At 32.9% G+C, this 26,991-nt stretch overlaps 1 protein-coding gene across 3 annotated transcripts in view; it reads right to left on the bottom strand.

Annotated features, from left to right (window-relative positions):
- Positions 1–11,993: 11,993 nt before the first annotated feature.
- The window catches only part of LOC115882267 (acyl-CoA desaturase 1-like), a 74,881-nt gene continuing 59,883 nt past the window's right edge, over positions 11,994–26,991 (bottom strand). For 2 of the 3 annotated variants that reach the window (XM_030900214.1, XM_030900213.1), the window contains exons 3-7: positions 22,679–22,809; positions 18,572–18,777; positions 16,620–16,805; positions 15,203–15,406; positions 12,000–12,242 (exon numbers count right to left, since the gene is read on the bottom strand). In XM_030900214.1, coding sequence (XP_030756074.1) covers positions 12,089–12,242; positions 15,203–15,406; positions 16,620–16,805; positions 18,572–18,777; positions 22,679–22,809 — 881 coding nt within the window. In that variant the 3' untranslated portion in view covers positions 12,000–12,088. Of the gene's footprint in view, positions 12,243–15,202; positions 15,407–16,619; positions 16,806–18,571; positions 18,778–22,678; positions 22,810–26,991 lie in introns of all 3 variants that reach the window. The other variant, XM_030900212.1, reaches the window with a different exon arrangement.

The following is a 26,991-nucleotide window of genomic DNA, read 5'->3' as shown; positions in this document are numbered from 1 at the left end:
GCCATACATTTGGGTATTCCCAGTACTGGCTCTGGACCAAGATAAGATGCCGATGATCCTTGCCTAGCTAGCTCATCGGCTTTTTCGTTGCCTTGGATGCCGCTGTGGCCCGGCACCTAGAATAATTTAATTCTGTTCCGTCGAGCCATAGCTTCCAGTTCACCTAGGCATTCCCAGACGAGTCTCGACGATACCTTTGGGCTCATAAGCGCCCCAAGTGCCGCCTGTCTGTTTGAGCATATATTGATGAGCTTATCTGAATAAGCTCTTCTATTGTTTTCTTTCGCACATCGTAGAATGGCGAAGATTTCTGTCTGGAATACGGTTGAGTCTTTACCCAAGGAAAACGATAAACTTACCCTTGGTCTTTCCCGAAATACTCCAGCTCCTGTTCCTTCAGCGGTCTTTGACCCGTCTGTATACCAGGTTAGTCCATCCTGAAGGAATGTTATATCTGTCCACATTCCTCGATCCATTTTGTTCACCTCGAATGGTTTGTGATAGTGATAAAGAGGGGTCATTTGGTCCGATCTTATTTGGAGTAGAGGTCCTCCGATAGGATTTCCCATCTTTGAGTGTCCTGTTTCTGTCCTATTTCCCAGAGACAAGACACTTTGTTGTCGATAGAGTCCCATTCTTGCCTCCGCCTGGATCACTATGTGAAGAGGCGGAAGGTCCAGAAGCGCCTCCATTGATGCAGTGGGCGTTGATTTCATCGCCCTGTTATGCTCAGACAAGCAAGTCTTTGCACCTTGCTGAGGCTGAGCATTGTTGTTTGTTGCATTACCTTAGGCCAACATACCAAGGATGCATATGTTACTGAAGGCCTCACCACTCCAGTGTACAGCCAGTGCACCATCTGTGGTCTAAGGCCCCAGATTTTTCCATGAAGGCGTCTGACTACCGCTAGTGTAGTCACTGCCCTCCTTGTGACATTTTCCAAATGTCGGTTCCAGGTCAGTTTGGTATCAAGCGTGATTCCTAGATACTTGACCTCCCCGAGAGAGGAATCTCATCACCGCAGAGTCTTAGAGGGCCTAGTCCCTCAAGTATTCTGCGCTTGGTGAAGGGGATTATTACGGTCTTTGTAGGACTAATATTTAGTCCCTCCCGTGTCACCCATAATTCCACAATCTTCAAGGCCCTTTGCATTCGCTCCCTTACTGTTGTGTTAAACTTACCTCTGACTAACACGACCAAATCGTCTGCATATCCCAGAGTGTTGAAACCAGCCCTGTTGAGACTATTAAGCAGTCCGTCCATAACGAGATTCCACAGCAGAGGGGAGAGAACTCCCCCCTGCGGGCATCCTCCCGCCACCCGGACCGCAACAGTCTCATTTAGGAGGGTGGTATATGCCACTCGACTTTTGAGCATGCAGTCTATCCACCTGCAGCAGGTCTCCTCTAACTGAGGTTCCTTGTAGCTCTCGTCAGTGACTGAAATGAGGTGTTATCAAACGCCCCTTCTATGTCGAGGAATGCCCTAAAAAGCACTTCTCTTGTTTCGAACGTCGACTCCACTTTGCTTACTAGCTGATAGAGTGCCGATTCGGTTGATCGTCCTGCTGTATAGGCATGCTGGTCTTGGTGAAATGGTCTTTTTCCCATTATTTCATCCCTAACATACCTGTCCATTAGTTTCTCAAGAGCCTTTAGTACGAACGACATAAGACTGATGGGCCTAAAAGCCTTTGCCGTAGAATAGTCCAGACGCCCATTCTTGGGTATAAAAGCTACCCTGGTCAGCCTCCAAATTCTCGGTATATATCCTAAGGCCAGACTAGCTCTTAGTAGTGTACAAAGTTTGCTCGTCAGAGGTCTGGTCCTTTCTGGAGCATTATTGGACAAATACCGTCCGGTCCCGGTGATTTGTATGGCTCAAATGAGCTTATAGCCCATTTTAACTTTGATTGGTCAATCACCCTTTTTGAAACCTGCCAGTCTTCCCTTGAGGCTCTTCTCGTGAAGTTCTCAAGTCCACTACTCTTCCAGGTTTCTGGGGATTGCTCCAAGGCTATTGATCTGGGAAAGTGTACCCGAAAGAGTTCGGTCAGCGTCTCTTTCCCAGTGGATGTGTATTCTCCTGCACTAGTTACAAGAGAGTTAATTGAGGTCTGAGAGTCCTTAGAGAGTATTTTTTGAAGTCTGGCACATTCTGAGGTACTATCAATGCCCTCGCAGTACCTCCTCCAAGATAATCTCTTTGCTCTCTTCAGTTCCTTGTTATATTCGGTCAAAGAGGTCTTATATTCCCCCCAATCGCCGGATCTTTTTGCCCTATTCCAGTTTTTCCTTACCTGCCTTCTCCTTGCCTCTAGCTGGACGGTCCACCAGGGTGTTGCCCGTTTGTGGCTTCTGACAGTCTGGGGGCAGTTTTCCTCAAAAGAAGATCTGATCGCGTCAGTCAATTGCTCCGCGACCAGTTCCACCTCAGTCGCATTCCTTACCATTGATTTGATACTCGTCAGTTTGCTAGTTAGGTCTGCCCCAAAGGCTTCCCAATTTGCATTCCGAGGATCACGGTAGGTTTCTACGGTCCTTTGTATTCCCGAGATTTCAAACCTTATGTGTTTGTGGTCCGAGCAACTCTCCTCCTCTGACACACTCCAGTTTTTTATGAAATTGCTAACAAAAGTGGTGGCTAATGTTAGATCTATAACTTCCTGCCTTTGTGTGGTCACAAAAGTAGGCCTGTTACCTTTATTCATTACGTCTAAATTATTTGCCATAAAGAATTGCAGCAGAGCTTCGCCTCTAGGGTTTGTGTCTGTGCTTCCCCAGAAAGTGTGGTGCGCATTTGCGTCCGAGCCAATGATCAACTGAGATCCATTTCCTCTGCAGTACCTCATAGCTCTTCCATAGTCTCTGGTGGTGGTGGATCAGGGTCATCGAAAGGAAGATAAGCCGATCCGATTATAATGTCCTTCGGCCCTTCTCCGTTCGTTTTTAAGTGTACCGCTGTCAGATCCCTGTTGCAGAATTTTAGTAAGGGCAGTACTTTTAAGTGTGTTTTAATTAATATGCAGGTCCTAGGTCTGTCAGAGGTTCTACTGTATATAAGTTCCACTCCGACTCCCTTTAGGCCTTTTATTTGACCCTGATTTATCCAGGGTTCTTGTATCAAGGCAATGTCACAGGTCTCCATTACCTTACAGAGGACAGCCGAAGCTGCCCTACTGTGGTGCAGGTTCGCCTGGACGACCCTCATTTCGAGACTCAGCGCCCGTCAGTGCCCGGAAGAAGACCCGTCCGAGCTTATAGTAAGCCTTGAACTGGGTCTGCCCAAGGGCACTAAAAGACGCTAAGTCGATGGAGAAGGCGATGGTTTGGCCATTCTTCTCCACCTTCCTGCTTAGTGTAAGCCAGTCTCCCACATTCAGGCTAGGGTTTTGACGCCCAAGCCAGGTCCTGACTTCACTTTCCTCGACTGTCTCTGGTTCCAGACGAGGACTTTTGGTCTCTTAGGAAGGTCCTTAGAGTTGACCGTAGTCAAGTCCGCCCCTTCCCAGAGATTGTTTAAGCCGGCTACAGTATGCTGCAGCCATTCTTTGGTGAGGTCGTTGGCACATGAGATCCAAAGAATCCCTCCCACGTACCTAGTTCCCTCAAACTGCGGCGGACTCTGGCTCCCTGAAGGTGTTTCAGTCAATGCCGCCAACAGCCTCGCTTGAATCAGGTCCGCTTGCTCCTGACTCAGTGTTGTCTCGGGATGGCGTCTGGAAATCACCGCCATCCTAAGTTCCCTTGAGGCGTCACTGTAAGAAACACCAGTCTGCACTTCCGTGCTCCTGGGTTTCTTCCTCAGACTGGCCACAGGTGGTGTAGAGGAGTCCGAGTGCGGTCTTTTTTTGCCCGTACTTTCCTCCTTTTTCTTGGCTGGAGTGGAGCAGGTTGACGGTCCGGGTTTGTCCGTTTTCCCTCCTCTCTTTGCCCTATATTTCTTAGCAGGGTTCTCCCTTGTCCAGGTTCCCTCTGCTATTTTTTTAGCTTTCAGGATTATTATAGTATGATCCATCCTTTGGATTCCAAAGCACCGTATTGTTCATAAATGTCTATTAACGGAAGGCACTTTTCTCTATTCCACTTCATTTCGTTTGAGCAAAGAAAAATCAAAATAATGAACATTTTAGCCGCGAATGTTCAGAATAGGACGAACACCATGAACGCAACGAACGTCCGTACCCACTGAACAACGCATCCCCTTTGAGAAAAAAATGCATGTACCGACAAGCCGGCGAAAATGTTTGGCCCGCTCGGTTCGGTGAAATTTTGCTGGCGAGCACGTATTCACTTGCCGAATTCGGCTCTGCGCGCTCGCACAGTGCTTCGTCCCATGGACAAAAATCAAAAAATAAGTTGAAATTTACTAATATCTGAATATATAATTTTATACTTATAGCAATGTTCAACCATCCTGTATATTATTTTTCATAAATAGCGTTTTTGTTAGCAAATATTTTCACTAAAAATAAATTTTGCGATCATTATCTCATCAGTGAAAAGAATAACATTCATAGCAGTTCTGTATATTATGGAGTTAAACGGGTACATACTTAATTGAAAGCCACTATGGATATTGTTAAACAAGGTATGTACTTTCAATTTATTTCTAATCAAGTTCGTGATTGTTTAGTTTTTATTTATTTTTTAAGATGATTCTTAAATGGGTATAAAAATTTTACGTTTTCAAACTTCAAAAAGGCATTAAAAAAAACATATCAAAACATATCGTATTTATTGAATATTTTTGTTGCCATATTCATACACTTTTAATTTTGTATAGTTCATCTGCGTCTGCTTGCGACGAACTTTATTTTATAATACTTTTCAGATGGAGTAAAATTGATAAGCAATGCCGATCTGGCTAATACTTGGCTTGATCATAAGGAGAAGAACTCAAAATTATTTGTATTTCAAAAAATATGTTTTTATTAGATATTGATGAACCTTCCAGTCAAATGAGACACCACTTGTGCCTGAAAAAAGTCCACTATGTTGGAGCGAAACGTCGCATAAAAAAGTGTCCATCTTTCAATTTATTATAAAATCTCATACCCAAGAAAAGGAAAAAATAATATATGGATATGGTCTATTAAAGAGGTAACTATTAACATCCGAACCCCTCATACCGACAAAATGAACAGTAATAACGCGAAAAAGTAACATATTAGAAAATGATGTACAGAAATATCTTATATGTGAGGATACCTCATCTACCTGTGATTTGGATACTATAAATTTGGAAGATTCTGTCAGCAGTGATTCTCCTGAATCAGAGTAGTTACGATCTATGCATTTTGTTGTCCTAAAGTAAATTTATAATATCTTAAGTTTTTCTTTTAATTAAATATAACATTAATGTTTCTTTTTCATTAAAGAAAAACATTTTTATCTTATATTAGACTTATATTGTAGGAATCATGTTCTAATGTTATTTCAATTCTTTTTTATCACAGGAATTTATTTAATACTTACACCGTTTTCATACTATAACTTATTATTTTCTTAGATGGAACACAGCTCCAACATTATTATTATTTGTAAGATTTTTTTTTCATAAACGTGGGACTAAGAACATCATCATTTAGTACAATGAGAGTACTCATCATTTGTGTCAAATAAACCTAGTTTGAATAAATTGTTTACAATAAAAGAGAAGTTTTGGATTTTTGTCCTCTAGAGCCATATGTTCGAAGCACTGTGGCTCGGCTCGTTTGGTTCGTTCGGAGCAAAATGCTCTAGTGAGTACGCACCTTTATTTTTAGGCTCTCAGTAGTACTCTCATGTGCTTTGAATAACGGCGTGTTTGTGGGGTTCGCCCTGTGACACCTTGGCAGATACCAGGTGAGAAAGGTAACTAAAAGAAATAAATGAACTTTACTTATTTTTACATGTGTGATTTTTACATATGTTATTAAGATAGCTATTATAAAGTTATATTTAATCAGTCAGACAGATTGTAATGGCCAAACATCCTCTAAACACAAAAATTATTTAGCCGTGACTATAAGCGCGGGAGAAAACTATGCGCTTCCCAGTAAAGTATTTAAATATTTTAAAAACACTTACTGCTTTTGATCTAATATTTCTGCATATCTGCATGTGCAGGACTGGCATAAGCATAATACTACTATACTACTATATTTACCAATGACATCGAAATAAATGTATCTAAAGGTCATTGATATTTGCTATAAACTAACCAAATATTTTTGAATATTATTTTTATTTTTTTATTCTTTAACATTGTAAACATTTATAAATGTTTATTTTAAACAATAAGACTGACAATGTTATTTGTATAATGTTTTGTATTCTCTTTTGTTTGTTTCTTTACTTTTTTATTTATTTTGTTTGTTTACTTTACCTTTGTCTACAAATTGTAAAATTTTTTGACAATAAAGGCATTTATTTATTTATTTATAATTTCAGGCAAGACATAGAAAATGAACAGAAAGCCATACCAAGGTAAGGAGCACAGTATTTGTTGTTTCAGTACCCTGTTTTATTATGAAACAATTATACCTATTAATTTATTTATTTTTATTAAAAATACATTTTTTAAAATAAAACTTAACGATTATTAATATTTTATTAGCTCGACATAAAATAAAAGCACTTACAAACTGGAAAACTTCGTAGTCTAGCTATTTTTTAACTAATTCACAGGGTTCTTTTAAAAATAACGAATATTTTAAGAATTTTAGAACTTGGTTTTTCTCATAAACGACGAAACGTAGAGAAACATCTCAATGCAATATCTCCAAATAAAAATATTTTACTTAAAAAAGCTAAATTCTATAATTCATAAGTTGCTGACATGTAGCCTTATTTGAAATCGTAAATTAAATGAAGGTAATAATACCGGGAAGTTTTATACAGAAATGTTTTTAAAACTAGACATATTAAAAAGATAATAAATATATTATTTAGGTGTATACTGGTAAGCTAATAGCCAGTTGTAATGTCATACTTGTCACAACTTTGAAATTAATGGTGTCTACATTAATTATAATTAGTTCTTTAACGAAGGGTGAACATATATATTTTTTTTACTGTAAGAATATGTTTCTGTGTAATTATGATAAATTATTTATAATATATATATACATCCTTATACACTTTTTGATTATACCATACGATTGAAAAAAAACGGCGTCAAAGGCGGCTGTGGAATTGCTATCGTTGATAATTTTGGCGAGGTCAAGCCCTAAACGTTATTTACTTGGCCAGTACTCAGTTTTTTTAATTTCACTCAAAATGAGTTATTTGGGTCATAAATGACCAAAATATAAAAGATTTTCATGGTGAGTGTCTGTCCGTCTGTCCGTCTGTTCGTCTGTTCGTCTGTCCGTCTGTAACACGATAACTCAAAAACCGCTAAACCGATTTTAACTAAATTTGGCACAAAAATACTGTGGCATCCGAGAATCTGGCCATTAGTTTTTGGTGGGGGTGGGGGGTTGGAAAGGGGATATGGGTGGGGGTTAAAAATTTAAAAAAATCGTAACTCCAATATTACAGTAGCTAGCGAAACGCGGTTTTCAATTTAAGATTATGAATAATATTTGGAACAAACAAAACATCAGTCAAAGTCGCAGTTTTTGAGATAATTGATTATTAACATATTTTAGTATGGGCGGCTATACGTGCCTCCCGGCGCCAATTTTTTTTAATGGCGCTTACTGTCAGTTGGCATTAGGAAAGTTGTAATTTATTTTTATATTAAGTAAAAAGTAAGTGAAATTTCTATAATGTTTATTAACAATTATTATTGAAGTTTAATATGTTTTTATTTAGTATAATGTTGTTCAATGTATTAGTTAGTTAATATTTTATGTTATGTTTTTATAGATATTTGTATTTTTAATTCAAAAATAAAAGGCTTTATTTTCAAATTTAGTTAAGTTGATTTATGTTTTTAATGTGACTTTAAAGTTATCTATGTTTAGACTTTAAAGATATCTATATTTTTTTCTTCGCTTGTATTAATGTTTTTTCAATTTTTTCACGACTGGTTACTTAATATTATTTTATTTAAAAACTATTTTTTTTTATAGATTTTACCTTTTTTATGCCTAGGCGTTAATAGTTATTTTTGTATCTAGTGCGCGAAGTGCTACTTTGGTGATCGATACTTGAAAAATTAGTCGAGATCACCAAAGTAGTTCGCGCACGAGTTGCAAACAACATTTTTTCTACAAACATTAAAATCGGGATATCCCTAAATAACAAAAAAAAACAACAAACAGACAAACAGTGTCTTTACAGTGTCAAGTCGTCCAAGAAATGCTATCAGTCGCAGATTGTTTATAAATATCAAAATAAAAGATGTGTTAACCAAGTGGTCGGCATAAATTCTATTGGTAAGATGCCTAGCATGATAGCAAAACACTTGAAGCTGCCAGATTATGAGGCCTGGCATGATTACTGGGCATTGTTTCCGGAGAACTTCAGCCACACTCCTTGCTAATGCAGGGGGTGATATATTTAGTTTGAAGCGCCACGGAGGATGGAAATCTTCGACAGTGGCCGAAAGATACGTCGAGGATTCTATCAGCAATAAAATTTTAGAGCGTCAAATACCGGGATCAAGTGCCACTACATCAAAATTGGATAGTGTCTCAAGTCCCAAAACCTCCGTATCTCAAGCAAAATCAGAACTGTCTAGTTTGGGATTAAATATTGGTTCGTGTACTGGTTGTACTATTAATGTTAATCACGGGGGTGTCACTTTTATGGGAAAACAGGCAACAGTCAAATTTAAACGTGCCAGGACCAACGACAAAGAAACCAACATCTGCCAGGCATTGGCTTTCTTTGTCACTCACATTGCTTAAATCATGATACCGCGGCCATTTTGTCAACAAAGAAGCTGGCCGGGCTGTCCTGGCAAGTGATTTAAAACAATTTTGCTTTTTTACAATATTAAATTACCATTTGGATGTATTTAATGCGATTATTCAGTTAACTGGTAAGTCAGAAATTACACACAAATACTTTATTCGTAAATACAACTAAGATGTAAACGTAGTTTTGTATTTTTAGATTTCAACCTTTGCAAAGACCCGCCGATAGAACTTGCATGGCAGCGTACCTGTTTAACTAAACGTATTATTTCCTGATAATAATATCAAAACACGTAAGTACCTCTATAATTTATGATGACAAATGATTTTGATTATGTTTTATGTTATTTAAATACTTTCTAACCTCAAATAATAGTAAGATCCTTGTTTATATCGCACAGCCCGTTCAAAACTGTATTGTCTTCAAAAAATGTTTACAAAACAAACAATTATTACAAAAACAATGTCCTTTTAATCTGATTTATACCTCAGAAGGATGCCAGTAAAATTTTATTAAATCAACATTATATTATTTGGCCATTAATATCCAAAAAGGAGCATATTGCCTTAACTTAAATTTTCTTTTACTTCTCTTGACAATGTTCTCTATATTCTCTATTTTGAGTTAGTAAACTTTTGAACGGGATGTGCGATATATAAAATACATAATATATCCAAGGGTATGATCTGATAAAAGTATTTTTTGATGCATTTTTTGGTTTTTTATGCACGTTGGCTTGGTTTATGTTTTATTCAGCTTATATTTATTTGGTTAACAGTTTTTTTTGCCTTTGGAATGGCATGCATTGAGGCTAGATAGTGTTTCGTTAGATCATTAAAGGAATTTAAATTAGCATATATATTTTTTTGTCATATTAGTGTGTTATCATGATACAGGTAGTTGTATCATAGTGCCTTATGCATGTTATTTACCTTTTATATACTTATGTAATGTATTATCAGTAATAGATGATAACATACTACTAAACTTTCCAATTCATAGTTGTTGCAAAATGTATTTTGAACTAATTTAAGTCAATTAATTGATCATCTTTCCTTTTAGGTTGGGAATATGCTTTCATTGTTAAAAATATATATATTTCAATATTGTAATATAAATCCTTGGCTCTAAAAATAAATGATATTGTTTACTAATGTGTAATTTATTTACTATGAATTTTCTCTGAAAATAATAAGTCTTTAATAATATCATTGATTTGCTGTGTAAAGTTAATAGACATATTTTTTAATACATTAAATTATATTAAAGTAATAAAAAATATGTTTATTAACTTTAAACGGTAAGTCAGTGATACTTATAAAAATATTTTTTTAAAAGTTTTCCCTCTTTTAAGCCCCGCCCCTCCAATTCCCCTCAATTTAGCTAGTACTGCCAGGCGACACCAGGTGGCGTCTGTTTCCATTTTTTAACATGAAGTTAGCATTTCTTTAATGTACCTATTCTCTGATGTTAATATTGTAAATAATAACTAGAATATGCATTAGTGTTAAGTTTGATATTTGTTATTTGTTTATTCTTGAATATTTCGAAATAAATAATTACTTATGATTTAGTTCTTCATTTTCCAAAAATCAAAATTCCAAAATCCCATATAATTTACATGCAGTGTGCGAAATAGGCATTTCGCGCATTACTTCGCTCAACGTGTAATGGTTACGTAGGAAAATGAAAAAAAGGGTCACTTCGCACATTGCTATCAATTCGCGAACCGTGTCATTTTTTGACGTTTGTAGAAAAAATTACTTTTAATATTGTCAATCACGTCATAATATTTTTGTGACATTTGAAAAAAGTATGTTGTATGGATGATTTTTATCAAATCACATTTTTGGTGGAATCATTATTTTGATATGTTCTATACAGAGTATTAAATAAATATCTAAATTTTTTATTTGTTTCCAAAATTTTTATTATTTAATTAACGTATTTGTGTAAGGTTTTTCATGTCTTGCTTGACAATTCATGACTAGATAAACAAATTAATTCGAAATAGTGATAAATAGCATTTTTTAAACTTTATTTATTGTCAAAATCTATTTATAAATAATCACAACCATCCCTAACAATTGACTAAATGCTAGACAAACGTTAACGTTTTGGTAAAATAAACCATAAAAAGTTTAAATAATTATAAAGCTAAAAAATCAAAACCTGCGTTCTGGTAACTAAGAGTAAACATTGATTAACCTCCGGACACAGAAATTACATTTTCTTTTTGATTTGGTATGGCACTGGAAATTTTTAGCCAATATATACTATATGCCCGAAAAAAAAAAGGCGTCAAGTTGGCTCGAAAATTACGATTGATGACATGCATCATATAATTTGACACCGTTTTTTTTTCAATCGTATTTTTTGTGTGTTCCTCAGTTAACCATTTGGATTAGTTATTTTTGCAATAGGAGATAAACCTTATTAAACTAGTGTTATGAATAGTAAAATATTCAAATAAAATTAACAAAGCAAAACAAATAAAATTAATAAAATATACAATCACACAACAAAGTCATCTAAAATTAAAACAATTTTTTTAATTTACAAATATATAAATAGTATTTTTATAATTTATAAAAGGAGAACTGACCTTATTTTATTATTTCTAGAATTAATAAATAAAAGAAAGTTAAATACAATCTTTAAATGTATATAAATTTAAATAATAAGATTTATACCATGTGATCGAAATAATGTGGTGTCATAGTAGCCTTTGATGTCATATATAGCTGTCTGTATTAAAAACTGACATAAAGATTTATCAAAAACTAACGTTTAATTTTAAACAAGTCAGGACTTATTCTATGTATAAATATATTTTCAAAAATATTAAATATTTGACAATTTGTATAGCGGTAAACCCGACAGAGATTATTTGCTATTTTCATTTCAAAGGCCACTGTGACACCATTTTGAGTTAAAAACAATTAAAAATAGTACCATATTTTTGGTTATTTTTTAACTTAAATAATAAAAAACTTGATAAAATATATAGGTACCCTGCTTATATAAATGTGTATGCATTTTTTACAAAAAAACTAACTTCAAAGAATTATAAATTTATAAAGATTTATATTAAATGCTAAACACTTAAATATGAACCGAATAAATTAATTAAGTATTTTGTGTAATTAACTAGTTAACCAAAAAAAATTAAAGTGTTTAGAGTTAGGTAAATTATAACTAAACGAATCTATCACGAAAAATACTGAAAAAATAGATTATCCTTGGGCTGTAACTAGTCTTCTCATGCCATGTTCTTTCGATTTTAAGATCTCTGCGATGTCGCTGTCTTCTAATTTGCCAGTTTCTTCTAACTTCTTGGCCTGTTCTGAGTAGATAGGATGAGAACCATCTCCTGTACGCTGGACCCTCCTACAAAAAATTATAGAAACACTTAAATAATCAGTTTGCATTATTTTGGTACGTCAGTGTAATCGTTAATTTTTTAAATATTGTGCTTAATATACAGGGTTGTTCACCACATACGACACGGAATATTGTAGCTAAACGATTAGGTTTTTGCAAATTGTAAGGTTTGGGTTCGTTGAAGGACTATTAGAGCTACAATTTAAAAATATTTTTGCAAGATACAGAGTGTCCCAAATAAATAAAAAATATCAAAGTCGAATATTTCAATTTTGTGAAATTGCAGTATAAATTTTAAGGCTTCATTTCTCCGAGGGTATCAAAGTTTTTAATACTAAATATTTACTGAAGTTTATTTATTGATCAGTTATTGTGTTGCAATAATAAAAAATTTACTCCCTTATACAGAGTGTCTAAATATTTATTTTAAATAATTATTAGCTTTAAACGGCAATAACTTGTTTAATTTAAATGGAACACCCTGTATATTTTATAAGAATCAGATGCACAATTTAATTGACTATCAAATTGTATTTAACCATTTTTTACCTATCTCTTCAAGTTTCCGTAGAAAATGCATTTTCTTGTAATTTAGAACTCATTTATCAATATACCCATGGAATACTGACATTTTAAATTATTTTTAAAGATGTACCAAATTTTTAAAGAGTTCAGATACTAATATTGTCGATATAGTTTGTTTATTTCTTTAAAAAATAAAAAAAACTGTTTAAATATTTGTTAAAGAGGACCAATTAATATGATTCCAGTATTCAAACTACATTAATTGACTGTTTGCGTTGATTAATAATAATTGCTTCAAATACTAAAAAAATGAATTATGTATGTGTATTAGACAGCGTGGTAAAAAAACTAACACCTTAAAAATGTTATTTCATTTTTTGACAAATGCTTATTTATAACAACAGAGACGTTCACTTTCATAACTTATTATTATATTGATTTGTGATTCAAATCCACATTTATTTAGAATAATTTATTAACGAACACAATTAAGTATGTAATTAATTAGTATTTGGACGGAAATACTGGTGGTATATTTAATTAAAGTTATACTCTTTTATAAAGATTTAAATAGTTTTCTTTTTGCATACAAATGGGCTAGTAATATTATCGTTTTACTAAAAACGATAATATTACTAGACTGTACATTTTGTACATTTGTTGTTTTAAAAACAATCTAAAATGTCAATATTCCATGGGTATATTGATAAATGAGGTCTAAATTATAAGAAAATGCATTTTCTATGAAAACTTGAAGGAATAGGTAAAAAGTGGTATAATACAATTTGATAGACAATTAAATTGTGCATCTGATTCTAATAAAATATATAGGGTGTTCCATTTAGATTAAACAAGTTATTGCCGTTTAAAGCTAGTAATTATTTAAAATAAATTTGTAGACACTCTGTATAAGGTAGCATAATTTTTATTAATGCAACACAATAACTGATCAATAAATAAACTTCAGTAAATATTTAGTATTAAAAACTTTGATACCCTCGGGGAAATGAAGCCTTAAAATTTATACTGCAATTTCAGAAAATTGAAAATATTTCAAAAACGGTAAGGTTTAAGTGTAATAAACCTTAATCAAATTTACCTTTATTTTAATCGTAGAAACTAAAAATGCAATAATATACAGGGTGTTTCATTTAAAAAAATACAACTTTGATATTTTTTATTTATTTGGGACACTCTGTATCTTGCAAAAATATTTTTAAATTGTAGCTCTAATAGTCCTTCAACGAACTCAAAACTTACAATTTGTAAAAATCTAATCGTTTGGCTACAATACTCCGTGTCGTATGTGGTGAACAACCCTGTATTATTATTAAGCACAATATTTAAAAATTAATATCAATATTAATAATATTGTGCTCTAATAATCTAGTTGGCGAAAATATGGAATTTTGTGTCAGTATCACAAATTATATTTGAAAATAAGCTTCATAAAAAGCTTAAAAAATTAATTAATTTTAAATTAATTAAAGTTGGGGTTTATTTTTGACTGATTCCCGCTTACAGAGCACTTTTTATGTGTAATTAACTTATTTTAAAAATACGTTATTAAGTTGTTCTATGTCCACGAAATAGTGAAACTCCCTGTATATTTTGTAGGTCTGCTTTAAAAAAATAAATTCTCCAAAATTTTTTTTCTCAAAAACAATGCGATATTTTATATGCGCTTGATGTGACAAAAAACATTGTTTGGAAGTCAGCTTTCGAAAAATATTTTTTTCCTCAAAAAGTATGTGCGATGGAGTTTTTTTTACAAGAGACAAAAAATATAGTAAATACTAGAAGAACCATTTCACGAAAAAAAAATCGGTCGTCGGTTGAGTTGAAAAATATTTATACTAAAATTTATGTAGAGGAAGGGGTAATTTTCACCCTTCCCGTACTTTTCCTTGATTTTTGTGAAAGTCAAATGTTAAAACACTTACCAAAACATAAACAACAAAATCTCATTCAAATCGGAATAACGGTTCTTAAAATATCTGAAAAAATGTTTTTTACTTTTTTAAAATCGATGCCCTCTAGCGGACATACAAAGCACTTTTGTATAGAGGTAAATTGTGTCCATTAAACTTATTTTGACTTCAAAAATACGCAGTAGTTCTATGTCCACGGAATATTGCGACACACTGTATATCAAACACGCGCTTGACTAAAAATCTCAGAATTACTTTTTTAATAAATGTTCTATTCAACAAAAATAAAAAAGATAATATGTACAAGTAGTTTGTTAAAGGTGGGCAAAATAAAATGCTACCGTACGTATTTAGTCAATAATAATATAACTAGGTATTTATGATTCACCATTTTGTCAACAATCAAATTTAATAAATAAATAAATAAAAAGTATTCTTATATGTAATTGTATGGTGTATTGTACAATAAAACAAACTACTCTAATAACTTTTCTAAGGTAATAAACTTACTTTTGAACCATATGATAAGGCGTGGTTCTGAGGTCATAAGCCAATCCCCAAGAGGCCAAAAAGTCAATAAACATAGTGGTAAGACTGTACTTGGCCCCAAATTCAGCTGCCCTGTAGTCCCAAGGGAAGGCGTGGTGGTAGTTGTGCCAACCTTCACCGACAGATACAAAAGCTACAAAACTTGACTCCACAGGTTTCATGTATCTAAAAAGAAATAAAAAGTATTATTATATTATTAGAAAATGTAAAAAAACTTATTGGCCACGTAGTATTGTAGCCAAATGATTGGATTTTTAGAAATTGTGAGTGATTGGATCGTCAGACTACGAAAGCTACAATTTAAAATTATTTTCAAAAGGTACAGAGTGTCACAAATAAAGAAAAAAATATCAAAGTTGTATTTTTTATAATAATAATATATATTATTTATTATTGTATTTGTATTGTATTTACTATTGTTATAATTGTATTTTTTAAATGGTATAAACACCCTGTATATTATTACAATTTTAGTTCCTACTATTAAAATAAAGGTAAATTTAATTAAAGTTTACCGCACTTCAATTTTACCGTTTTTGAAATATTTACTCAATACATTGTACTATTACAATACTATTACAATATTGTACTATTACAGTAATAGTACAGTTACAATACAAATATAATTATTATAACGCTTTATTTCTCTAGGCGTATTTAAGTTTTAAAACCAAATATTGTACCGAAGTTTTTCTGTTTAATAAATTTTGTGCAATAATAAAAATAATACTACCTTATACAAAATGTCTAAAAATTTATATTAAATAATTACTAGCTTTAAACGGCAATAACTTGTTCAATTTAAATGGAACACCCTGTATATTTTACGTGAATTAGATGCACAATTTAATTTTCTATCAAATTGTATTATACCATTTTTTACCGAACTCTTATTCAAGTTTTCGTAGAAAATGCATTTTCTTATAATTTAGACATCATTTATCACTATACCTATGGAATGTTGACATTTTCAGGGCTGGTAAATCTCGATAAAAGAAGCATAGTCTCCTTTTTTTTTAAATAAGTCCAATATAATCAAGTCATTTTAATTTGAAAATTAAAAAAAAATGATTTTTTGCTTAAATTTTGAGGACCACTTGATTTTTTCTGTGTTTTCTTTCTTCTAAATTCTTTGATTTAACCTACAACCTGTGTTGCCATTTTATTAAGATTGTGTTTTTTTTTACTTTTTACTGAAAATTTTTAACAAATCCAAACTTTTTTCGATAAATTCAAAATTTAAAAAAAAAAATGTGAAAAAGCTCATAGTGGTTCTGGGGTTCAAAAAATATTTGCACTTATTTAAGACTCACCCTGTATATTAAAAAGAAGGAACGCATTAACAAAAATATGAAATAAAAAGAAACAAAAAACTTACTTGTCGAATGGTTTGTTTCCATATAAATGAGCTGCACTGTTTACCAACCAGGTCATGTTGAGGACAAAAACACTTCTGAACATGTAGGCGGCGAAAAAGGCATTGAAGAATGTTTCTTTCCAGAAAATGACAGGAACAAGGGACGGCAAAAGAATGGCGAAGAGCGCGTACAATACTTTGTAATGCCTAGAAACAAAATAATTAGTATAGTCTTAAAAATCCATTTTACTAGTCCGAAAAAGTAGCAAAAGAAGCGTTCGGCATTTAACGTTTTATGTAAAACTGGCTAGGTATTTTTACACAAATGAAGAAGGAAATTAAAGATAAAGGATTATATTATATCCGTATTGTAGCACATTTTTAGACAACTTCTTTATTTTTAAGATTTTGATGGTCAAACATCAACAAAATATTCCTTATGTTTGGACTAAATTTTCTCGAAAATAAAAACATAATTTAAAATTCCGTTACAATACGGAAATAGAATGAAGTTTTGTGATTACAGTGATATATAATTTATATGTTATTTTAAAAAGTTGCTCGCTATTTTATGGCAAATGCTGAAGCTCTGCAAACCTTAATCAAGCCTTAATTAAAGCACGTGTGTTTGGACCCGAACAGGGGCGGATACAGAAATTTATTTTAGGGGGGGGCGAAAATAAAAAGCAATGTAGATTACGCTTTTTAGAGCGCCATTTTTATCCCAAAAGCCTAATATTTTATACAACTTACAGATTTTAGGGGGAGCCCGGGCCGCATATTCGTAATTCGCCGACACATTAGCCGCTCGGATTAGGTCGGGTACAGCCTTAGGATACAGCGACGGACGGTTGCTAAAGTACCGACGTTTAGACTAGTCCCAACCCTTATGCGTCGGTGATTTACGAAAACCAAATACTGTTGTCTGCATATTGCATTACAGTATAGGTTATGGTAAATCGAGAACTGTTAAAAAATTATACAAAACAAACTTGGACAAAAATTATCATTAATACTAAAATTAAACTTTACGGTGTATTCCATGCAATATGATTTTCAAAAATTTTATGAAGCAATTTTCAATTTGTCATTTTTAGTATAAAATTCTAACTAGAATTTAAAAAACTTAAAAAAATACTTTTTGTTAGACAAATATTAATGGCGAAATGATGATGGATTACTCTGTTTATAGAAATTACTGAACAACTTAAATCTACGAACAACATATTAGCAAAAAAATATATGAATAGAAAAAAATTAAGACATATTTTTATTTTTTGGATCTATTACCTCCATTCCATTATTTTAAAATTTTGTGTCGGGAAGAAATTGTTTGATAGTTATAATCTAATAATTAGTTAAGTTCTATCTAACAATTTTACTAGAAAGTCTATATTTCGCTTCTATATTTCAGTCTAAGTTCTTTTGCGGCTCGCTTCCCTATTTTTCTTTTGTTTGCCATCAAAATGGCAGTTGATGAAATCACCTAAATGCTTATTAGACGTAGTCTCAGAGCCAATCTTAAAATATATTTATATAAAATTTCTCTTCTAACATTTACCAAGACAGTTATTCCATTTTATAATAAAATAAAAATAAACTAAAATTAATGTCTTAAAATCCATGTTTTTGAATTAGCAATCTGCTCTAAATGTGCTAATCACTGGAAAACAATGAAAACCAATACAGACGATTACTGATTGATCATAATTAAGAATATCTATTACTGACGCAGATCAAATTAATCCGATTTACAAACTTGCGAAGAAAGTAACAATATTTTGAGCGCATCGTAAATCGCCGACGTATTAGTCTAATACGTCGGTACTTTACGCAGCACCCGAACTATCCCGAGCGGCTAATGTGTCGGCGAATTCCGAATATGCGCCCGGGCCCCATGGGCCCCCCTCTGTATCCGCCACTGGACCCGAAAGTACAGCGTAATAGACTCTTAAGCAAATGTGATTACTTACTCTTTTTGGAACATGACCAGCCAATCAGCCTCCATGTCGCTCATGTCAATCGTTTTGCCCTTGGAAATGACAGCTGGGTGTTTCCTGCTCATCAGCCAACCAACGTGCGAGAAGAAGAAACCACGGTTGGCATTATGGGGATCGGCATCAGTGTCGCTGTATTTGTGATGCTGCCGATGGTCACGAACCCAAATGTACAGACAGTTCTAAAAATATATTAGAAAATATCAGTATCTAGTAAATATTATAACAAGCTATAATGAGTTATGAAATGAGTTATGTTCTGTTATGGGAATAGTAAGTTTCTGCTCGCCATTATGCCCCTGTGTCTCTTTTAATGACACTACTTGTTGTATAGTATTTTTTTTTTAAATACAAACTAAAATTACTTGTGGTGGCGAAATAACACTATTCTTATTAACATTCAAATTGCTTTCAAAATCAAGAAATAAACATTAATCATTCATCAGGTCTAGAACGATGTGAAACGGACATTTATAGTTTTAAATTTAAATTACTTTTAGGCTTTAAAATAACCAGTAATATGCAATAGTAATAATATGCTTTTATATTAAAATCCGCGACTTCGTTCGCGTCGAATTAATCATTTGTAATGGTGATGATAAAGCAAAGCAAGAATTTCCATTAACATACAAACTGGATAAAATTTTCTCACATTTATGTAAGCATGGGAAAAACAATATGGCGATATTATTATATAACTTGTTAATATTCGAGGGGTAGTTTCATCTCGCTGAAATTTGACTTTCGAAAAATCCGTTATAAAAAATAAGCTTTTTACGTCAAGCAGTTTAAGCAGAATCGTGGTTAATCAATTACCCAACTTTTTGGAACACCCTGTATGATTTTTAAAAAATTGCAAAATATATAAAAAACAAAATAAATTATGCGTGTTCAAGCGTTTTCCCGAAAGACTAACCGTTTCTTAAATAACAAATATTGTAATATTTGAGGGGCGTTTTCACCCTCTTGGAATTTGAGATTCGAGAAACCCCTCCTTATCGAACCTCTACACCCCACAGTCAATCCATTTGCCAAAAATCAGCTTTAAACGTCAAGCAGTTTAAGCAGAATCGTGATTACTCAATGCTCATATTTTATGAAACAACCTGTATAAATTTTTAAAAAATCTTAAAATATGTAAAACAAAAAAACAAAATATACGTGTTTAAGAGTTTTTCCGAGAAACTCACCGGTTTTTAAATAAAAAATATTCTAATATTTGAGTGGTAGTTTCACCCCCTTTGAATTCGAGTTTCGAAAAATTCCTTCTTATCGAACACCTACACCCTAAAGTCAATCCGTTTTCCAAAAATCAGCTTTTTACGTCAAACGCTTTAAGAAGGATTGTGATTAATCAATGACCAGATTTTTCGAAATACCGTGTATACATTTTTAAAAAATCTTAAAATATGTAAAAAAACAAAATAAAATATACGTGTTTAAGCATTTTTTCGGAAACTTGACCGTTTTTTAAATAAAAAATATTGTAATATTTGAGGGGTGGTTTTACCCCCTTGGAACTGGAATTTCGAAAAATCCCTTTTTATCGAACCTCTACACCCTAGAATCAACCTGTATGCCAAAATTGAGCTTCTTACGTTGAGTGGTTTGAGCAGGATCGTGATTAATCAGTGAGTCAGTCACTTAAGGATTTTATATATTAGTATAGATGGTTTTAAGAAATAAAAGTGTTTCCTGGATCATTAAATAGTGTTTGTCAATTTGTATGTAGAATTTAAATAGGTGACTACTAAAGAGAATACACAAAACTGATTTTCTCCTAACTCAAACATGACTGGAACAAAATATAATCTAGTTTATAGTATTCTGCATATAAACATATATCTGCAGAAAGCATGAAAATCTTTGCCTTTTATATTTCTCAAACAAAAGGAAAGTATTTTTCTTTTATTTTGTTCAATGCTATTTCGATGCCCGTTAAAAAACGTTATATTTTTAGAATATGGAGAATGCGCTAGAATTGTTTAAACTTATAGCCCGTGAAGCAATAAAATTAATATTTTGTTTTGTTTAATTTCTTTGCGCTTTTGCAACAGCATAAAAGGTTATTATTTTGGTACGTGCGTTTTGGCTAAACACAACAAAAGGTTTAGCATGCCTTTATAACTGGATTTTCAATGTTTTGAGGTTGATGATAGCTTCTTTTTGACGAAATTAGGTTTGTTCTCAGAAAAAAAAGTTAAAAAAATGTGATACAAACAAAAACAGTATGAATGAAAATGCACTAAAACATTTGATACAATTTTAATTGAAAAATATCTACAGTGTGGTGCATCGGAATACAGTACATAGGAAATCCCATGTAAATTTTGAAAAGGTGAAATATTATATCCCCAGATAATTTTATGCAAAAGTATTAGACTTTTTTTTGAAGAAGCGTTAAAGTTTTACTTTTGTCTAAAATTTCGTTTCATTTGGAATAGTCATTTGCAAAAATCTACCTTAAAATTAGTAAAATTTATAATACGGCCCAACAATTAAAATACCACCAAAATGTGATTGTTTCATTGTCAAATTCGATGTCACATTTTGTTTAGAAAAATTTGAAGGTACCAAACAGAGTAATTTTGTATAAAATAATTAAGATTTTTGCAACTTCTGAAAAAGTTACGGTGGTTAAACGGCATTTCGCTGGAAATAGTATTCCTGCTTTGTTAGATTTGATGACAGCTCAGTCTCCGGAATGCCTATACCGAATAAATCAACAGTCTGAAAAATAAACTAGGTAGAAGTTTGAAGTATTTTTCATTAATACATATCAGCTCTCTTTTCAACTTAATTAAATATTTTTAAATAAATTTTCGTTACATTTTACAATTTGCCACGGTTCTACAATTTCAAAACAAAACGATTGGTCGCGTACGCAGCCATCAGAATTAATACCAATAAAAAATAAGAACAAATGTTATACGACTTATTGTTTTATTGTTCTTTGCGCAATTAATTTTAATTTTTAACTGCCCGTATAACACTTCCTGGAATCGTTTTCATAAGCCACGACAAAGCGATTTTTTCCACGTATTTTATAGCATTTTCCGGAAATACGTTAACTTATGCGGTCTTGCGCAAACATTTTTAAGGAAGTCACTAATGTTCGTTAGCAATATTTCTTACTTTTCATACTTATAACTTATAACAAACGATCGAAAAAAAACGTTGTCATAGTAGCCCTTAAAATCATATAACAATTTTAAGGGAAGATAATTTTTATAATAATATTACCATTTTTTCTTACAAAATGATAATACAGAATGTTCAGACATCGTTCACCGTTACGTCATCATTATTTCTCAAATATGAGTTTTAGGGTGTGTCTCAGATCAGTAATTTTGACATTAATCGATGTCCGTCAATAAAATTATAACTGTGACAATAAAATGACAATGACAATTTCTAAAAGGAAATTTTGACATTGATCGATATCCGTCAATAAAATTATAACTCTAAATCAAATGACAATGACAATTAGTAAAAAGTAGTGATAGGAAAAACCGATTAATTTCAATAATCGAGTACTCGAGTTTCAAGCGATTGCAATAACCGAGTGATCGCTCGAGCGAAATATCACTCGTATTTAAAAATACGGTTTTTCACCCGTCGCATGTTGTAAGTACTCGTTAATGCCAAGCGCCAAGCAATAAGTTGCGTGCGCAGGGCACATATTCTTTCGGTGATGAATGGCAAGTAGCAAGCGGCGAGCGATTCGCTTGATCGCTTGATTTAGTTTATTTCAAAGCATTGTCGATAAAATGTTGTCTCTCAGATACGCAAGGGATTTCAATTTATTTCATTCTAGGATCGCTTGCTTTTGTCGCTTGTCGCTCGTCACTTGCGTCGCTCGTTCATAATCGAGCGATGTCGGTTATTTCAATAATCGAGTACTCGAGCGAAATTTCGCTCGAGTAGTCCCATCACTACTAAAAAGAATATGCAATAATTTACAAAATGCCGTAATGCGTCACCAATCTCTTTCATCTGGTTATCAAGTGATTGAGAGAGTTCGACAATATGACGTAACGGTGAACGATGGCTGAACATTCTACAGAAACAATAACCACTCACCTGCCCTGCTAATGTATGGAACAAGATTAAAACCAGTCTTGTTACGAATGGTGCTTTGTAAGCCCTATGCGAAAACAAACGATGTGCTCCAGTGGTAACTCCAAGTCCGCTTGAAAATCCTACAATCGCAGCTGGAAACAAGAATAATATATTTATTAATATAACGTAATCCCTTATATTAACGTAATCCCTTATCCAGATATGTCATCTATTTTCATAGAAATTAAGATAGCGACACAACTTTATAAGCAAAGGTTAGCGTTATTCCAGGCACCATCAAAGAAAGCAATAATACGGTTCGTTCCAGAGATATTACAGCTTGGTTATTTTGCCGTACAAGGCAAAAACCAGAGTAGTCCACGCGTAAATGACAAAAACCAGAGATGTCCTTAGCATGGTCGACAAGCATGCATCTTGCAGTTAGTATTACATGTAATAAATTTATGTATTTTAATAAAAACCTACTTAAATATTAATTTTCTTTCTACAACAAAAAAATAATAGGTTTACACAACCTTTAATTAACATTGTTTTGAAGGACATTCCTTGTTTTTCCCCTGTTTTGTTTTGCATTTTGACATTTTTATTTCGGTATTTCAGAATATGGCATTAATTAACAATATTAATAATTCAGAATTGGTAGCAATATACAGGGTGGTCCGAACTGTATTCCGGAAACTTCGGCAGCATATTCTGCAGATAAAAATAAGTAAAAAACTTCGTATAAATGTATGCCCTAAAATGCTTAGTTTCGGAGATACAGGGTGTAGAAGTTTTATTTTTATTTCGATTTTTTCCAAATAATTTCTGAAGTAAATGCTGAGGATTTGAATGAAAATTGGTGTCTGGGAGTTTTTTGTAATGAGTAATTTAATTTTGATGTCAATATGACTCCTATTTGTACAGGGCGCCATCTACATGTGTTTTAACTGTTGTGGAGAGTAATAAATTTTCGTCCGTACCTGTATAAAACTACTGAGCGAAAAAATATACATTTCTGTGATTTTTTACGTAAAAAATGTTCCTTGGTAAAAGTCGCTACGAATAACCGTTCTCAAGATATTTAGAATGGAAATAGTCAATACATGTCATTATTGACAAAAAATAAGCTTGTTGAGTATACAGATATTTGACTGAAATGATAAATTTGGGAACTCTTTATTTTTTTTAAATTAAACTTAAAATTTTCTGAGAAAAAATGATGATAAAGAACTTTTAGCACAAAAACATTTCAAATTTATGATTTCAGCCTAATAACTATTTAGTTAACATGCTTAATTTATGACAAAGATGACAGGTTTTGATAATTTCGATTCCAAATATCTCGAGAACCATTACTCGTAGCGATTTTTACTAAGAGACATTTTTTAAGTAAAAAAAGTTGTAAATGCATATTTTTTTAATCAGTTGTTTTATAAAGGTACGGACGAAAAGTTATTACTCTTCAAAACAGTTAAAAATATGTAGGTGGCGCCCTCTGCAAGTAGGAGTCATATTGAATGAAAATCAAATTTGTCGTGTCAAAAACACCCATCTACCAATTTTTTCATCCAAATATTGACGTTACTTCAGAAATTATTTGGAAAAAATCGAAATAAAAATGAAACTTCTACACCCTGTATCTCTGAAACTAAGCATTTTAGGACATACATTTATACGAACTTTTTTACTTATTTTTATCTGCAAAATATGCTGCCGAAGTTTCCGGAATACAGTTCGGACCACCCTGTATACAGGGTCGCTGTTATGTATGGAAACAGTCGATAAATAGGTAAAATATAGGAGGCATCGCAAAAAGTTAAATACAAAAGTTGTAGGATTTTTAAATATCTATTAGCGAGTAATAAATTTAAGTATACAAGGTCGGTCATAAAATCGTGGTACATATAAGTTTAATTTTTTTAATAGAATCCCCTGTATATTATTGCCATATTTCAATTCTTCCTTTAATCCTAAGCAAAAATCGAAATACACACAATGTGCCTCAAACCAACCGTTTCCGAGTTATTGACTTTTGAAAATATCACTTAAACAATTTGATTTAATTCATTTCGATATGTTCAGTTTCATTTAACGATGCCATTCTACCGAAACTGTGATACTTAATACGTAATAATATTTGACATTAGTTCCCAAGTTAGCATTTATAGATGTATAAAATGAGATTATATCAAGTCTGGAAATTACAAAATTTTCGTTTAACATTTCAATTCTTCAATTTATGTACATTATGTATTACGATTATTGCTTAGAATATTTTGCTGTTTTATTTAAAAAAAAATTTGATGTGCCACAACTTTATGACCGACCCTGTACACTTAAATTTACTAGTAGCTAATAAGCATTTCACAAAAGCCATTGCAACAGTATTACAGTTTCGGCAGAATGGTATCATTAAATGAAACTGAACATATTGAAATTAATTAAATCAAATTGTTTAAGTGATATGTTCAAAAGTCAATCTCGGAAACGATTGATTTGAAGTACATTGTGTGTATTTCGATTTTTGCTTAGAATTGAAATATGCAATAATATACATTCCATGACTTTATGACCGACCCTGTATAGTTAAGTTTATTATTCGCCAATAGACATTTAAAAACTATAATTTTTGTAGTTAATTTTTTGCGGTACCTTGTATACTTAAGCACTTATTTGTATATTGAAAAAGACACCTTGTATATTAAAAAATATTGAAAAAATAGTGAAATTATGATAAAGTTACGGTCGTTACCCATACAATAGTGCCTATCGAAAGACGAATATTATTCGACCCAAAGGCATTCATAATATTTCTTGATGCCCTTCCCGGCATTATCATCCTACTAACACTCATAGTAGTAGTACGTAATAAGTATGTAAATAACTATTATGCTCGGTATTACCTTTAGTTACTACAGAATACCAAAAAAAGAGTATTTGCCAATTACATACAAATTGGGCAGGAAATATGACAATATTACTATTATACATATGATATTATGTATAATAATAATAATAATTTTAATGATTAATGTAAGGATTGTTTGACCAAACCTTCAGTTAATATATTCTTTAAGGTTACCGAATGTACCCTGTAATTTAAAACCGATTTACATTTAGTTAGTTTACGAGCCATTGGCTACAGATCGGTAATCTGCAAACTGCCTACCTGACTCAAGGCACATGGAACCATAGTTCCTCCCGGCTTCTTGCAAAAAGTGACGAAACTTATAAGATCTATACGAGATACTTGTTTTATTTGCAAAGTAATGATCAGTAAAAGAAAGTATGGCAAATTGAATTGAAATAATGCGACTATTAACTCGGTGGTTCAGAATGACAGAATTTTGGTTAAAACCTGGGGGTATACTAAAGAGTCATGAAACACCGTCAATAAAACAAAATACTTTTCAAAAAAGTTAGATGTCTATATGATTATAGTATGTAAGAGTAATAAACATTAAGAAACGACACGTATACAGTGTGTCCCAAGCTTGTTGAATAGACGGAGAAAGATTTTTTTTGTAAAACCAAAAATGCCACAAACAACATTGTTGGCCTCCTTGGTTTCCATGATACGGAATGATTTTGATAATGTTACAATTTCAGATATCTTGTAGATGACAAAAACTTGATGGATACAGAGGTTAGTTTTCCCTCTCCAGGATCAGTCATACCAAAGTTTATGACACGAATGGTTTTCGTCTAGGCGCCCTCAGTGATGAGGTGTTCTGGTGTTTCTTCATTTTCCCTACAGAATCTGTATTCGCCATTGTTTCATAACTTCAATCTACTGAGGTATTCATTGAAGAAGCTCTTGAAGATTGCTCAAGAAGATTGCTCTTACTTAAACCACGCAAAATCTTTGATTTTTCTCGGTTGTAGGTAAGTCCTGAGAAGTTTCTTAGAGTGTCTTAGACCGTTCTTGAGTTCTGCTTTAAGTTGGTTACCCACTTAGGAAGTTACCACACAAGCTACCACCTTCTTCAGCAAGGGTCGGGAGCCTACCTCTAGACCCAATAAGCTACCGTTTCGTCTACCCGGCCTGGGTCAACCAGGCGGGCTAGACGATCCTCTGAGAGTAGGTCTTAGTGGAGCAGAAGCACGGAAATACCTCCGACTGCTCCACGAAGGACTTGCTCCAGAAGAAGCAAAAGCGAAAACACTCCTCCGAAAAGGAGAGAGTAAAGAAACCAAGAAACAACCTGACTCATCTCCATCAAAGGGCAAGAGAGGGAGCGAGATCCCCTCACCTCTTCTCCGGCAGGGAGAGAAAAAGCCAGGATGGAAAGCCGTCTAACACCGAGAGGCAAGCAGGGACGTATTACCAG

This window comes from Sitophilus oryzae, unplaced genomic scaffold, assembly GCF_002938485.1.
Source record: "Sitophilus oryzae breed Bouriz unplaced genomic scaffold, Soryzae_2.0 scaffold_177_pilon_pilon, whole genome shotgun sequence".
Lineage (NCBI taxonomy): Eukaryota > Metazoa > Arthropoda > Insecta > Coleoptera > Curculionidae > Sitophilus > Sitophilus oryzae.
The sequence above is the reverse complement of the archived record's forward strand: the minus strand, read 5'-3'. Positions and strand labels throughout refer to the sequence as shown.